General features: G+C 44.3%; 1 protein-coding gene across 1 annotated transcript in view; it reads right to left on the reverse strand.

Moving 5' to 3' along the window:
• The window catches only part of LOC138665284 (glutathione S-transferase P 1-like), a 29,604-nt gene extending 20,461 nt beyond the window's left edge, over nucleotides 1-9,143 (reverse strand). Inside the window, exons 1-2 of the mRNA XM_069752622.1 lie at nucleotides 9,051-9,143; nucleotides 1,732-1,767 (exon numbers count right to left, since the gene is read on the reverse strand). Coding sequence (XP_069608723.1) covers nucleotides 1,732-1,767; nucleotide 9,051 — 37 coding nt within the window. The 5' untranslated portion in view covers nucleotides 9,052-9,143. The remainder of the gene's footprint in view (nucleotides 1-1,731; nucleotides 1,768-9,050) is intronic.
• Between the last annotated feature and the right edge of the window lie 7,749 nt (nucleotides 9,144-16,892).

Consider the following 16,892-nt stretch of genomic DNA (forward strand, 5'->3'; position numbering starts at 1 on the left):
CTGGCATTTACCCTGTGTGAGCGGTGACTGCGGGGAGTATGGAGCGGGCGCTGGGCACTGACTGCAGGGGAGTAGGGAGGGACTGTGGCCGTCGCTGATTGGTCGCAGCAGCCATGACAGGCAGCTGGCGAGACCAATTAGCGACTTGGATTCCATGACAGACAGAGGCCGCGACCAATGAATATCTGTGACAGAAAGACAGACAGAAAGACAGACAGCCAGAAAGACGGAAGTGACCCTTAGACAATTATATAGTAGATATAACTATAGGATTAGTAAAAGTGAGATGTCTTATAGAAAACATGGACTACAATGAGTACTTGTTCTATCCATGAAAAGTATGGACAGTACTCCTACATGAAAAATGGAAGTTTGAACTAGTCCTAAGAGAACATTCATACCAGTGTTTTTACCCTGTGTATTTGTTACATAAAATACATAGCTCTTTACAGTACCAGTGTGATCAATCAAGATTTCTAAAAACTCATGCATACACTGCTTTTTTCTCTGCACATGTTTTGAGCCTTGCTGCAATTTTCCAAGACTCAACATGTCAATTTAGTTTTTTTTTAGCATGTCTTTTTGGCATTTCTGTGCATTATGTTCGTTTTTCCAGTACTATTTCGTGTACTGTATATGCTACCTACAGGTTCATGGACAATTGGTTTTTTGAAGGAATTTTTGTTGCAGAAACTCTTCAAGAATCTTCCTCAAAAACTGTGGTTTTGTTACAGAAATTAATTAGATTTGCTTTTCCCAAGAATTTTTAAAGCAGTCTCTAGGCTACGTTCACATTAGCGTTGCGCCGCCGTGCGTCGGCGACGCAACGCGCGACGCACGCTAAAACGTGCGCGTTTTGCGACGCGTGCGTCGTTTTCCGACGAAAATCGGACGCACAGAAAATGCTACATGTAGCGTTTTCTTGCGTCCGACGCTAGCGTCGGAAACGACGCACGTGGCGAAAAACGCCACCAAAACGACGCACGCGTCCCCTATGTTAAACATAGGGGCGCGTCGCCGCTGCGTCGCCGCTGCGTCGCCGGCGCAACAGCGACGCACATTGGCGGAACGCCAATGTGAACGTAGCCTAATGCCACATGCACACTGAGTATTTGGTGAGTATTTTAGCTCAGTATTTGTAACGTTGTAAGCCAAAACAAGGAGTGGGGGAAAAATGCAGAAGTGGTGAGGTGACGTGTTTCTACAGTATTATACACTACTGGTTTTGGCTTACCCACATACTGGTGTAAAATACTGACTAAATACTTAATGTGTGCAAGTGGCCTTAGGATAATTTTTGAGAGATTCTGCTGAATTTCTACCCCAAACCCCCCTAAAAAAAAAAACTCAGTGTGAACACACTCCTACGGTATGTGCACACAATGTATTTTTCAGGCTTGTCCACTAAAGAAATACGCAAAAGAATGAGCATAGTCATTGCTATGTAAAAACGACTTGCTGTGCATACATTCAGTCTTTTGAGTTTCTGTTTACTGCTTCAGGTTTCCAAAGACATTATTTTCTACATACAAGAAAAAAAAAGCCGTTGTAAGATGTGACAAAAAAAAATTCTACAAAAGACGCTTCAGGTAAGAAAATACTCGCATTTCCTGAAGTGTCTTCTGCATGAAAATCTCAGTCGGTGGGCACACATCTATAGACAGCATGTTCACATGCACTTAGTCTGTAAAGTCCATAGATCTTTTTAAATGATCATGAAGTGGTACTCACCTCTAAGTGGGAAGTATGTCAGTGTGAATTCAGACACTGGAAATGAAAAGAAAAACTGGATAGTTATCAGAGCATGAAACTAAGGCACCTCTTAATGAATTTGATGCATCTTTCAACTGCTGTGAACCACTGCCAGACATGTATGCCAGTGTAAATTTTTACATAACCACAAACAGAATACTCAATATCTGGTAATAAATGCATGAGAGTATGGAAACAAAAGCAGCATAGAGTGGTATAAAGCAAAATCAAAAGGTTAATTACCTAAGAAAAGTTCCCAAATGCCCCCAGGATGAAGCATAGCGAAACGTGCGTAGGGGTTGAGGGACACGGTGCCTACCTGACTTATTTTGCAGCTATTGGGAACTTAACTTTTTGATTTTGCTTCATACCACTCTATGCTGTTTTTCTTTCCATAATCTTATGCATTCACAGGTGCTTCTCGCAAAATTAGAATATCATCAAAAAGTTAATTTATTTTAGTTCTTCAATACAAAAAGTGAAACTCATATATTACCGTATTTTTCGGACTATAAGACGCACCGGACCATAAGGCGCACCCCAAATTTGGGGTGAAAATTGCAGAAAAAAAGATTTTTTATAAGATGGGGGTCCGTCTTATTATCCGAATTTACAGTATCTTACCTGAGGGCTGGCGGTGGCAGAGCAGGGTCACAGGAGGCAAGGTGTCGGCAGAGGTGGGGTGATGCTGGGATGAGGAGGTGCTGGGATGAGGAGGTGCTGGGATGAGAAGGTGCTGGGATGAGGAGGTGCTGGGATGAGGAGGTGCTGGGATCAGGAGGTGCTGGGATCAGGAGGTGCTGGGATGAGGAGGTGCTGGGATGAGGAGTTGCTGGGATGAGAAGGTGCTGGGATGAGGAGGTGCTGGGATGAGGAGGTGCTGGGATCAGGAGGTGCTGGGATCAGGAGGTGCTGGGATCAGGAGGTGCTGTGATCAGGAGGTGCTGGGATCAGGAGGTGCTGGGATCAGGAGGTGCAGTGAGAGGTATGGCGTTAGAGGGGTCCCAGGCTTACCGTGCAGGCAATGTAGGCTTACCGTGGCGGCAGAGGTGCGGTGGCAGAGGTGCAGCGGCAGAGGTGTGGCGGCAGAGGAGGCGCAGTAAGCGGGGTCCCTTTCGCCGTTATGGTGATGCAGCAGCCCGGTAAGCAGCAGAGCCGGGTGAATCCTGTTGTTATCGGTGGGGGCGGCCATCTTCCTGAGGCCGCGCGTGTGCAGATGAAGCGCTCTGCTTCCCGGGGCTTCAGGAAAATGGCCGCGGGAGGCCGCGCGTGCGCAGATGGAGGTCGCGGCGGCCATTTTCCTGAAGCCCCGGGAAGCAGAGCGCTCCATCTGCGCACGCGCGGCCTCAGGAAAATGGCCGCCACCACCGATAACAACAGGATTCACCCGGCTCTGCTGCTTACCGGGCTGCTGCATCACCTCACTGGAGAAAGGGACCCCACTTACTGCGCCTCCTCTGCCGCCGCACCTCTGCCGCCGCACCTCTGCCGCTGCACCTCTGCCACCGCACCTCTGCCACCACGGTAAGCCTGCATTGCGACTATTAGACGCACCCCCCCATTTTCCCCCCTTTTTTGGGGGGGAAAAAGTGCGTCTTGTAGTCCGAAAAATATAGAGTCATTACAAACTGAGTGATCTATTTCAAGTGTTAATGTTTGTTAATGTGAATGATTATGGCTTATAGTCAATGAAAACCCAAAAGTCATTATCTCAGTAAATTAAAATACTTTATATAGCATATGATTCTTGTCATGTCACTGCATTGTTACTGTTTTGCTCCTAAAAAGTCTATATTTTTATTTTTATTATTTTGCAAATCCACCTTTGGCTTTCAACACTGCCTGAATCCTTCTAAGGCCCCTTTTCACACATCAGTTTTTTGCCATCAGTCACAATCCGTTGGCTCGATGGATTGACAGATCTGTCGCAGATTGTGAAAAACTGATGCGATGGATCCATTTTTTTTACAGATCTGACTAGCGAATCTGGCTGGATCGGAGCATGCTCAGTTAAAAAAAAAGAATCCGTCGCCAGATTCCATCAATTTACGGATCCGGCGCCATAGCCTTCCACTCTAGCAAATGATGGATGGCGTCGGATCCATCGCTGTCCGTTTTTTCGACGGACACAAAAAAAGTTACTTTGTCCGTTGTCTCCGGCCACCAGACAAACAATTTTCGATGTATCCGGCGAACGACAGATGAAGCGTGAGGCCATCTGTCGCAATCCATCGCTAATACAAGTCTATGAGAAAAAAACAAATTCGGTGGCATCAGTCGCTGGATCTGTTTTTTTCTAAATTCGACGGATTTTGACTGATGGCAAAACACTGATGTGTGAAAGGGGCCTATGCCCTCGATCAAATTCAAACATGTCTCAACCGAAATATGATCCCAGGTCTCTTCTACACATTTCCAAAGGTGATGACTATTGGTTGACTCACTTGTGTAAGTATACATTTTTTCATACAACTCTACCCACAAGTGTTTGATTGAGTTGAGGTGTGGGGGCCAATCTAGCACCTCTACTTCATTGTCATTGAACCATTAAATCACCAATCTTGACATGTGCTTTGGGTCGTATTTCTGCTGGAACACTTTGTCATCCTTTTCATACCCATAGTACTTGAGTGTGCAAAGTAATTCATTTTGTAGGACACTTACATGTAGCTCAGCATTGAGACCACCATCGATCCTGGTCAAGTATCCAACGCCTTTGGCTGTGAAACAACCCCATATTATCAGACTTCCTCCACAGCTCATTCAATTTCTCAATTTGTTAGCTCTTTTTTCCCTTGTTTCTTCCAGACCCATTTGCACCCATCACTCCAAATCACCAGTTTACAATCATCTCCTGTCCACTTTTCGTACATTCTTATGATGATATTGAGGCTTCTTCACCTTTTTCGAGCCACCATTCCATACTTGAATGTATATAATGTGCATCGTACAGTGCTTGAATGGACGTTTGTGATCCCACTATTACAAAGCATATGAGCCACCTCCTCTGCCGTCTTTGTTGTGCCAGTACTGATAGACCTTGTGATGGGCCAACTTGTTAACTCCTACATTTTGCCTGGACGTTCACCCCTTGGCTTTTGGATGGATGGACAGATTCCATTTCATATTCTTCTGACTGTCATGGTGCTCACATGATGCAGTTTGGCAATTTTCTTGGCCGAGAGACCGCTATTCATGAGCTGGATGATCCTGTTTATCTTTACTTGAGAATCTTCTTCATAGCTGTGCCACGATTCAAACCAGTGACACTGAGTTATTAGGAAATTTGAGAACACGTTGTGTTTTGTAGTATTCAGGAAGAAAATGATCTTTCCACCACCAGGAGCAAAACAATGACCATGCAGTGACATGACAAGAATCTGCATAACTAATCATATGCTAAATAGTTGCAAGTTGAATTTATATATGAGATAGCCAAAATGATTGTTTATAAAATGATGGTAGTTTCTTGAATCAAAGCAGTAGTGGATGGTGAGATATGGAGCCTGAAAGTCAAAAGTTCAAAACATCGTTACCCTTTTGCTTGTCATTGTATACTATTGTGAAGCGTTTTCTGCTTTATTTCTAAAAATTTAGAAAACGGCATCCTTTCATTTATACCAGGTTACATTTTTTTGTAATTTACACCACACTTTTCTCTCACGCCCTGTCATGCTCTGGATGTGCCCATTTTTGGAAAGTTGGTGGCGTTGGCCGGGATTGCCATATAAATATAAATGGCAAAATATAAATTGCCATATAAATGGCAAAAGTCATGAAATTTTTCTTCAACTTCAAGTTACGCTCAAATTTTGTGACATTTCAAGCTATTTTATGATAGATTTTGGGGCAAAAAATGCTAGATCAATCAAGCCTAGGGTTTGAGCCATATAGTTGACTCTTAATAATACCGTGCCAGCTCTACTCTCTACTATACAGCTGTGGCAAAAATTAAGAGACCACCACATCAAAACCCTGTTATGGGCAGCCCAATCTCCAGGCCTGAACCCCATTGAAAACCTCTGGAATGTAATCAAGAGGATGATGGATAGTCACAAGCCATCAAACAAAGAAGAACTGCTTACATTTTTGCACCAGAAGCTGTGTGAAAGACTGGTGGAAAGCATTCCAAGACGCATGAAAGCTGTGATTAAAAATCATGGTTATTCCACAAAATATTGATTTCTGAACTCTTCCTGAGTTAAAGCATTAGTATTGTTGTTTCTAAATGATTATGAACTTGTTTTCTTTGCATTATTTGAGGTCTGAAAGCACTGGTTTTTTTTTGTAATTTTGACCATTTCTCCTTTTCAGAAAAAAAATACAAAATTTTTGGCTTGGAAATTCGGAGGTATGTTGTCAGTAGTTTATAGAATAAAAGAAAAAATTACATTTTACTCAAAAATATACCTACAAAGAGAAAAATCAGACAAACGGAACATTTTGCAGTAGTCTCTTAATTTTTGCCAGAGCTGTATATTTTTTTTTGAGGTTCAAAAGTAATTATCGTATATACTCGAATATAAGCCGACCTGAGTATAAGCCGACCCCCCTAATTTTGCCACAAAAAACTGGGAAAACTTATTGACTCGAGTATAAGCCTAGGGTGGAAATGCAGCATTTAACGGTGAATTTCAAAAATAAAAATAGATCATTATTGCCCCATAGCTGTGCCATATAGTGCTCTGCACCGTTCATATTTCCCCATAGCTCTGCCATATAGTGCTCTGCACCGTTCATATTTCCCCATAGCTCTGCCATATAGTGCTCTGCACTGTTCATATTGCTCCATATCTGCCCCATACAGTGCTCTGCACCGTTCATATTGCTCCATATCTGCCCCATACAGTGCTCTGCACTGTTCATATTGCTCCATATCTGCCCCATACAGTGCTCTGCACTGTTCATATTGCTCCATATCTGCCCCATATAGTGCTCTGCACTGTTCATATTGCTCCATATCTGCCCCATATAGTGCTCTGCACTGTTCATATTGCTCCATATCTGCCCCATATAGTGCTCTGCACCGTTCATATTGCTCCATATCTGCCCCATACAGTGCTCTGCACTGTTCATATTGCTCCATATCTGCCCCATACAGTGCTCTGCACTGTTCATATTGCTCCATATCTGCCCCATATAGTGCTCTGCACTGTTCATATTGCTCCATATCTGCCCCATATAGTGCTCTGCACTGTTCATATTGCTCCATATCTGCCCCATATAGTGCTCTGCACCGTTCATATTGCTCCATATCTGCCCCATACAGTGCTCTGCACTGTTCATATTGCTCCATATCTGCCCCATACAGTGCTCTGCACTGTTCATATTGCTCCATATCTGCCCCATATAGTGCTCTGCACTGTTCATATTGCTCCATATCTGCCCCATATAGTGCTCTGCACTGTTCATATTGCTCCATATCTGCCCCATACAGTGCTCTGCACTGTTCATATTGCTCCATATCTGCCCCATGCAGTGCTCTGCACCGTTCATACTGCCCCATAGATGCTCGGTATAAATCTGTGCCGCCGCTGCTGCTGCAATAAAAAAAAAAAAGCCATACTCACCTTTCTTGCTTGCAGCTCCCGGCGTCCGGTCCCGGCGTCTCTCCGCTCTGACTGATCAGGCAGAGGGCGCCGCGCACGCTATATGCGTCATCGCGCCCTCTGACCTGAACAGTCAGAGCGCAGATAGACGCCGGGAAGATGGAGCGGCGCCCGGCGGCTGGAACGCGGACAGGTGAATATTACATACTTACCTGGTCCCGACGTCCGGCTCCCCCTGCGTCCCACGGTCTTCTGTGCTGCAGCTTCTTCCCCTCTTCAGCGGTCACCGGCACCACTGATTAGAGAAATGAATAGGCGGCTCCACCCCTACGTGACCGCTGAAGAGGGGAAGAAGCTGCAGCACAGAAGACCGTGGGAGGGCAGGGGGAGCGCCAGGATCGCCAGGACTAGGTAAGTATACCTCAGCGCCCTCACCCCCTCACCCGCCGACCCCACCGCTACCGTGACTCGAGTATAAGCCGAGAGGGGCACTTTCAGCCTAAAATTTTGGGCTGAAAATCTCGGCTTATACTCGAGTATATACGGTAATCGTTAAAATCAATTAACCAAGATAAATGGTCTCACCATGGGCAGTGTTTGGCACTGCTGCTCATGCTTGTTCAAAAATGATGCACAATTATTAAAGGGAACCTGTCACCATGAAAATGCAGTACAATCTGCAGTCATCATGACATAGAGCAGACAGAGGTGAGCAGACTGATATATAGCTTTGTGAGAAAAATTCAAAGTAATTAGTGTTTTTCGTCAATGACACCTTTGCTCTTTCTGGGATTTTCAGTCCAGTGGGTGGAGCTATCAGTGACTGACAGCTAACCCTGTATGCACACAGATACAAAGGCAGCTGTCAGTCAGTGATAGGACCGCCCACTGGACAGAAAATCCCAGAAAGAGCAAAGGTTAAATTGATTAAAACCCAGGTTATACTGAATCTTTTCTTACAAAACTATATATCTTCTCTATAACATGGTGCTCACAGATTGGACTGCATTTTTATGGTGACAGGTTCCCTCTAATGATTTTGCAGCATTTTTGAATAGGCATGAGTGGCACTGCCAATCACTGCCCATGGTGAGACCATTTATCTTGGATAACTGACTTTAAAGATTAATTTTATTCAAACCTAAAAATATACAGTATATACTGTATAGTAGAGAGCATAGCTGGTACAGTACCAGTGGAATGGTATTATTAAGCGTCAACTGTATGGCTAAATTTGTAGTAGCACCAATTTGCTGACCCCAGTTAAAGTCAGTTACTCACATATCCACAGCTAACTCTTTTTGTGTTATTATCTACTTGTTTGAGAGTTAATTTTTTACCCTTTGTCTGAAGAGGATGCAAGCTGCATTTTGGAGGCGGTGAAAAACAATCTGAACTGTCTGCAATGGGAACCAGATGATAGAAGCCAAGTAGACAATGAGCACCGCACTAGAGGTATCCTACAAATTCAATAAATTGACTAAGCTACTCTTTTTCATGTAGCAGTGCCACATTCGCCCATGATTTGAAGCTGTTATTCAAGTGAACAGGGCTCAGGAAGAGTACCAGACACAGTTTTTAGGCTTAAGTGGCACTTTTTCTTAAAAAGAGATCAAACCTAATCTTGGATTCCCATCTGAAATGCTAGAAAACAAACAGTCATTGACAACATGAAGACCATTAAGATGTGCAAAAGTACCAACTACATGCCTACAAAATGTCATGATTGCACAAGGTTTCTACTCTTACTTGTTATGGTGAGTGTATCTTCTTCTCATGAAGCTTTCCTGTATCACCTGAACTCATCTGTTCTCTGTCTTTGAGTTACTGGTTTATATAGAAATGGACTTTTGCCAAGTCACTGATAGTAGCACAGCATATAGGAGGAGGGGGCATTCCAGCTCTAGGTGTGCCTGACAGGTAACGGGTCATATTTTCCTATACAACCAAGTGTCATAGTCCACAGAGCTAATGTACTTGGAAACAAAGAAATTATTTTTTATGATGTCCCCTTCAAGGGAAAGAGAGCAGATAACTGTTTCACTCTGTGCAGTCTACTCAAAGATATGAGTGTCTAGTGTTCAGTCGTTTACTCCAAGGTATGACTGTCTAGTGTTCAATCGTTTACTCCAAGGTATGGCTGTCTAGTGTACAAGCGTTTACTCCAAGGTATGGCTGTCTAGTGTTCAACAGTTTACTCCAAGGTATGGCTGTCTATTGTTCAATCATTTACTCCAAGGTATGGCTATCTAGTGTTCAGTCGTTTACTCCAAAGTATGGCTGTCTAGTGTTCAACCATTTACTCCGAGGTATGGATGTCTAGTGTTCAACTGTTTACTCCAAGGTATGGCTGTCTAGTGTTTAACAGTTTACTCCAAGGTATGGTTGTCTAATGTTCAATCGTTTACTCCAAGGTATGGCTGTCTAGTGTTCAACTGTTTACTCCAAGGTATGGCTGTCTACTGTTCAACCGTTTACTCCAAGGCATGGCTGTCTAAGGTTGGCCATCTCCGGTAGTCCCTCTGTGAACGCTCCTCTTCATCTACATGTGTGTTTCAGTGCCCTGGTCTTGAGTTCCTAATACATTACAAGGGAAGGCTCAAATTCCAGCAACAAAAGCCCAGTAAGAGGGCCAGATATGGAATTAAACTCTATAAGCTGTGCAAAAATACCTCAGGATACACCCACAGATTTAGATTTTATGAAAGGAAGGACACCTGGATTCAAGCCCCTGGGAGTGAGTGAGAAAATTGTGTGGGAATTAGTGCACCCATTGTTGGATCAAGGTTATCACCTTTACGTAGATAACTTTTATACCAGCATCCCACTCCTCAAGTCCCTCTCTATGCGATCTACTGCAGCATGCGGTACTGCCCGCAAAAGTCAGAGAAGCCTCCCTAAGACGCTAATTGGGCAGCTGCTCAGAAAGGGTGAGGGCAGAGCCCAATATAGGGACAGCATGCTAGTGGTTAAGTACAAGGAGAAGAGGGATGTCCTTTTCTTGACCACTATAAATGGTGATGGCAGCACCTCCATCGCTGTATGAGGCTCATCTACACATGTCACCAAATCACACTGTTTCCTTGGTTACAGCAAGAACATGGGGGAAGTTGATCTCTCTGATCAAGTCTTCCAGCCATACACTGTCATGTGAAAAGCTAAGGTGTGGTACAAGAAGCTGGCCGTGAATATCGTACAGATGGCATAGTACAATGCTTTTGTTCTATCACGTTGTGCAGGCCAGACCAGTACATACCTTCAGTTCCAGGAGGTAGTGATAAATGGCCTAATATTTGGACGTCAGACAGGAAAGGGCCCCAGTACTTCCGGAACTAAAGGTGCCCATGTTGTTCCAGGGCAGCATTTCCCCAGTGAGGTCTCTCAAACTACAAAGAGAGGAAGGTGCAAAGTGTGTTACAGAAGGGGGATACAAAAGGACACCATTTACCAGTGTGACACAAGCCCCGACAAACCTTGTCTGTGTATGAAGCACTGTTACACAATCTGTTTCATCCATAGATTACTAAATTTATTTCCGGCTTAAAAACTCACATATGCCATCCTGATGCACTCTACACAACTCACGTATGCCAACCTGATGCACTCTACACAACTTACGTACGCCAACCTGATGCACTGTACACAACTCACATATGCCATCCTGATGCACTCTACGCAACTCATAAGCCAACGTGATGCACTCAACACAACTTACGTATGTCAACCTGATGCACTCTACACTAGAGATGAGAGAACTTGTTCAGAAAACGTTCGCCAATCTCAAATTTGGTACGAACATAGCACATTCAGATTCATATTCGGTTTCCCTAGCATTTTTCCTTGAAGTTGGCAAAATTTGATCACAGATCGGTAAATGATCACGTTTCCACTAATGCTTTTGTTTTGACTTTGTCTAGAATAGTGGTGCTGCATGACAAGCGGGGGAATGTGATTTAAGAGGGGAGGGTGTGGGTGTCTAGGTCATAGGATTGGCGGAATGTAATTTTTTATTTCTTTTCATTTTTTTCTTTCCATAATAACTTAATGTGTTTACATTTCAGCAGCCAATCAGGGTGCAGAAACCATCCACAACATCATGACACAAGGTCTTCTATGATTGACTGCTTAAGTCACATGTACCTGGCCATATAAAAAGTGAACATCTTGTTTTTCTGGCTGTAGTTTTTCAGTGTAACAGCTCAGAGAGGCTGCTGCTGCTGCAAGTGAACTTGCCAGTTAGATAGATGGGATCCAGTCCTGTGTAAATTCAATCTTCTAACTAGATTGCGCTAAAACTGTCTTGCAGTCAGGGGTCCCATTTGCTATTCCAAATTATTTGGGCAATAAGTTTGTTGCAATGAGGAATCAGGACCCCCCATTTGCTCATCAAAATCCATAGGCGTAATATTGGGGTTCAACCGGGAGGCCCTATTTACTAATCCAAATCGTTTGGGATAAAACTGTGTTACAGTGAGGAATCAGGAGGTCTAAGAGTGTTGTTCCGACACACTATCTAATAAAATAAATAGTGATTGTTCATTTAGTGACAAGTGACTGACACGTAGTTTAAAAGAGGGGAAGGGTAGATATAACATGAGTGGGAAAAAGTGAGGTCATGGTGGAAGGAGGAAAAAGCTTGGTGTTAGGATAAGGTATTAATGTTAATGAAAGCTCAACTGAACAAACACTGTCTCATCCTATCCAAAGACCACTGACAACATTTGTTACTGGACAGGCTACTGAACTCCCTTTTTTTGGCAGCCACACAGCGGTACGCATTGTAGAGGAGAGTCAGAAAGAGAATGTGCTCCAGTGGATTGCAAGTGCTGCATCAGGTGGCCTCTCCCCCTCTTCCTCTACCTTAACACCACACACCCACACACAGTATAATTCTCAGAAGTGGCACCACAATCACCCTTGTTTCCCTCCGGGTCATAATCACAGATGGGCCATCATGCAGAGCTGTTTACATATTCTATTCCATGGGCATCAGAGGTCACAGAATCCAGAGAAGGAAAGTATCTGTGCCAATGTCCAAATTTTTTTCATGTTGGATACAGGGCCAGACGAAGTAGGTTCTAAGCAAAATCTAGACCCTCATCACCAGATGTTAACCACCGGAGGTGGAGGTGATTCTGATAAGACTCAGATACCAGAGGTGCATGCGGACTGTAATGTGGTGTCAGGACAGGAAGAGGAGGAGGGTTACTCTCAGGATGAGGAGTGGGAGAACAGAGAGGATGACAAGGAAGTTGTAGATCCCACTTAGTGTGAACCCAGAGGCAGGCAGCTGAGGAGCTCAGCAGAGGAGGCATCACCGTGCCAAGTGGTCTCACATAGGTCTCCAGCTGCAGAAACTCCAATTGTTTACCCCCTACAGTCGGGGTGAGTGAGAGCCAGTCAGCTGTTATGGAAGTGGACATGCGTGCTGTTTTTTGTTTCACCCTCATTCACCATCATTCTCAATCCACCTCCACCTGTACGTCACTCACAGTCCAGCAATTTGTCCTGTTCACCCTACTCCATTGTCTCTCCGCATAGCAGCCAGCCCTCGGTCCCCCAGTTGTGGTCACGTGAAAGAATGTTTCCTCCTACACATGCAAAGCTAACAGCTTGAACTCTACCATCTCCAATCTGTTGGCCATGGAAATGCTGCCTTTCCGCTTGTTGGATACAGACGGTTTTGAAAGTTGATGGCCGTTGCAGTCCCTCAGTACCAGTTGACCAGTCACAATTACTTCTCTAAGATAGCTGTACCTGCGCAATACCAGCATATTGCAGACAACATCACCCATTCCCTGAAAAAAATCTATGTCAGCCAGAGTGCATTTCACCACTGACACTTGTACAACCAAACATGAGCAGGGGCATTACATCTTGTTGACTGGGCACTTTCTTGACTCTGGTTTCTGTAGGGGCAGGTGAGGAAAGTCCTGCTCCACAAGTCTTGGAATCCCCAATGCTTGCGGGACAAACCTCTGTATCTAACATTTCCTTCTCTGCTTCTGGGTCCTTCACCTCCACTAGGGCCTCCACCTGCACCCTCAAACTCACCCTTAATGAGACAAGTGTTCCAACAGTGCAGAGAGAACTCCGCCCACCTCCATACTGAACAGCCAGGGCTCACCGCAGTCAGGCAGTATGAAAAAGTGCTCACATCAATTGGTCAATTTATGCGCTAAGAACCTTCACCTTTTTAAGTAATTTTTTAAAAAAATTTACTTTTTATTACAGTTTACTCAGCAATTATGAAAGATTTTATGTTTGCATACATATATTTGTCCCTACAGAGTGCTTCTGCGTTCCTCCTTTTTGCAAAGTGTGAAAATTAATATGCCTTGGAGATCTCAATCATACAGCTCAACAGTTGTGGACAACTATCCAGGCCGAGTTTGAGTATTGGTTGTTTCCACTGAACCTGGAGCCAGGGAAGGCCATGTGTGATAATGGTGCAAACCTCATTGTGGCCCTACGCCTGGGCAACTTGCATGGCTCATATCCTCAACCTGATGGTACAGCAATTTCTCCGTCACTATCCTGGCCGTGATGCACTGCTGCAGAGAGCACAGTCACCGTGTCCTCACCTCCGATGATCGCACCTCACAGATCATCGACTTGCATCACTACAGAGGTCTTTTGGCCTATTAGTTAACTGTTTGATTTGCGATGTTATGACATGGTGGAATATCACTCTGCACATGTTACAGCGACTGTGTCACCATCGACAAACCCTACTGCAGTATGTGATTTTGTATAACCTGGGCCAACGCGGACGTGGTGCAAATCACACTAGCAGAGTGGGCACAGATGAAGGACCTCGGTACCCTTCTGCACAGTTTTGAAATGGCTACAAATATGGTTAGAACTGACGATGGCATCATCAGCATCACTATTCTGGACATCTACATGCTGGAGCACACTTTGAATTCTCTAAGTAAGGAGGTGGTGGTCCCAGAGGAAGAGGTGGAAGCAGAAGAGGAAGCGGAAGGGATAACAATATCTCTATGTTCCGAATTGTTGTCACACAGGTGGGTACCTTGAGAGGGTGATTACTGTGATCAAGGGGGAGCTCATGATACTAGACAAAATGTTAGTGAAGGTACAGGAGCCAAGGAACAAATTGAGGAGGATAAGGAGGAAGAAGTGATGGACCCGCAACAGTCAGAAAATGTAGAGGATAATGATTCCCTCTCTGTTGTCTATGGTTAGAAGGAGGGGACGGATGAAGCAACCTTGAGTGTTACCCCACTACCAACACACAATGGACTTGGACCTCATGAGTGCCTCCTTGATGCACTATATTCAACGTGATGCCCGTATTCTTAGGGTTAGAAAAAGTGCTGACTACTGTGTTGCCACTCTGTACAAGAGTACATTTTGCTAGATGCTTCCCTCCTGGAAAGGGACATGCTCATTCTGGAGTATCAAAACATGCTTGTAGACAATACTAAGAAAGGTTTTCCCCAAGACACCAGTGAGGCAGACAGTGTGCATCGCAATTCTAGACTTTCAACCCTGTGAACATCAAGGCCTCACCTCAAAAATATTTGCAGCAGTGTAAGTAGCATAAGCAATCTCTGCAAGTCATTTCACATATTTTTTAGACCAGCCCGTGCACCAGTAGAACAGGGTACAAGTCTGACACGTTGTGAATGTTGAGAGGATGATGCAGGATTATTTCGAGCTCAATATCGATGCTATCAGGGGTAATTAGGACCTTTTGCAGTTTGGTCTTCCAAAATGCAAGAGTGACTTGAGCTCGCCTCTCATGCCTTGCAGGTTTTGTCATGCTCGACAGCCAGCGTTCTCTCAGAGTGTGCGTTCAGCGCTGCTGGTGGTGTCCTGACGAGTAAGCTCATCCGGCTGTCCCCTTAAAGTGTTGGCCAGCTAACTTTCATCAAAATGAACGAATCATGTATCTCCAATGACTTCTACACCTCAGTCGCAGACTGTGCAGACTAGGCGATGGAGTAGTTTTTAGTCTCATGCAATGATCTCGCGTTATTGCAGTCTGTGACACCTTTGATGTGGCTTCTGTGCCTGCTGTTGCTAGTGCTGCTGATGTTACAAACAAGTTTTTGAAATGTGGAGACTCCAAGTTGGGTCTCCATCTGGTGGGTTGCCTGTAGAGAAAGGTGTGTGGAGAGTCCTATCATACTGTTTCTACTCTATGGAAAATGATGCCATTTTCGTGGTGTGTGACAATAATTTTTTGAAATGTGGAAAATCCAAGTTAGGTCTCTTTCTTGTGTGTTGCCTGTAGCATTAGGGCTCCCAGACCAGCAGGCCTGCACTTACTTTCACTCAACTACATGTATTACTATCCTTACATTTTTCCACCAAGAGTACACTATGAAACTGATATTTGTGCCATCTGAGTGTGGCTGGGGAAAAAAAATTTGAGCTATTGCGTGAGGTATCAGGGCTCCCAGCAAAGAAGACTTAAACCGCTCCCTTAACTCCCAGGTCTTAATTGAAACTTCAATTCAAAGCTCTAAATACTGGGTCGGACCCTTATACCTCATGCATGGCCCATGGCTGACTGCTTCTGCGCCATTATAAAATGTTCTACTGTGGGTCAAGTGATCAACTACCTGTGTTACTTTCCTTACATTTTTCTAACAATAGCAGTCTATGAAACTGATGTTTGTGCCACCTGAGTGTGAATGGGGAAAAATTTTTTAGCTGTTGCCTGAGGTATCAGGGCTCCCAGCAAACAAGGTTTACATCACTCCTTTACCCATCACGTCTTAATTGACACTTCAATTCAAAGCTGTAAATTCTGGCCCAGACCCTGATACCTCATGCATGGCCCATGGCTGACTGCTTCTGTGCCCTTTGCATATTTCTACTGTGGGTCAATTGGTGCCACTTTTCCTGGTGTCTGTCCCTAATTTTAGCTGCTTTGGAAGCTTTTTGTCACCCCTTAAGGTGCTGTCTATATATTTGATTTTGCGTCCCAAATTAATTTGATGAGGTTTGGGCATGTTGGTCGAACTGTTCGGCGAACCGAACCTCATCTCTACTTCACACAACTCATGTATGCCAAACTGATGAACTTTACACAACTCACATATGCCAACCTGATGCACTCTTCACAACTCACGTATTTTAACTTGATGCACTCTACACAACTCATGAACTCAACTGATGAACCCTATACAACTCACTTACGCCAACCTGATGCACTCTACACAACTTTTGCATGACAACCTGATGTACTCTACACAACTCACGTATGTCAACCATATGTGTTCTACCCAAAACACTTATGCCAACTTGATGCATTCTACATGTACACAACTTACGTATGCCAGCCAGATGCATTCTACACAACTCACATATGCCAACCTGAGGTACTCTATCCAACTTACATATGCCAACATCTTACATATGCCAACCTGATGCACTCTACACACTTATGCTAACCTGATGCACTGTACACAACTCACATATGCCGACCTGATGCACTCTACACAACTCACAAATGCCAACCTGATTCTCTCTACACAACTCATGCATGCCAACCTGATGCCCTCTACACAACTCACGTATGCCAAACTGATGCACTCTACACAACTTATGTATGTC

This window comes from Ranitomeya imitator, chromosome 2 (assembly GCF_032444005.1).
Source record: "Ranitomeya imitator isolate aRanImi1 chromosome 2, aRanImi1.pri, whole genome shotgun sequence".
In the NCBI taxonomy this organism is placed as follows: Eukaryota; Metazoa; Chordata; class Amphibia; order Anura; family Dendrobatidae; genus Ranitomeya; species Ranitomeya imitator.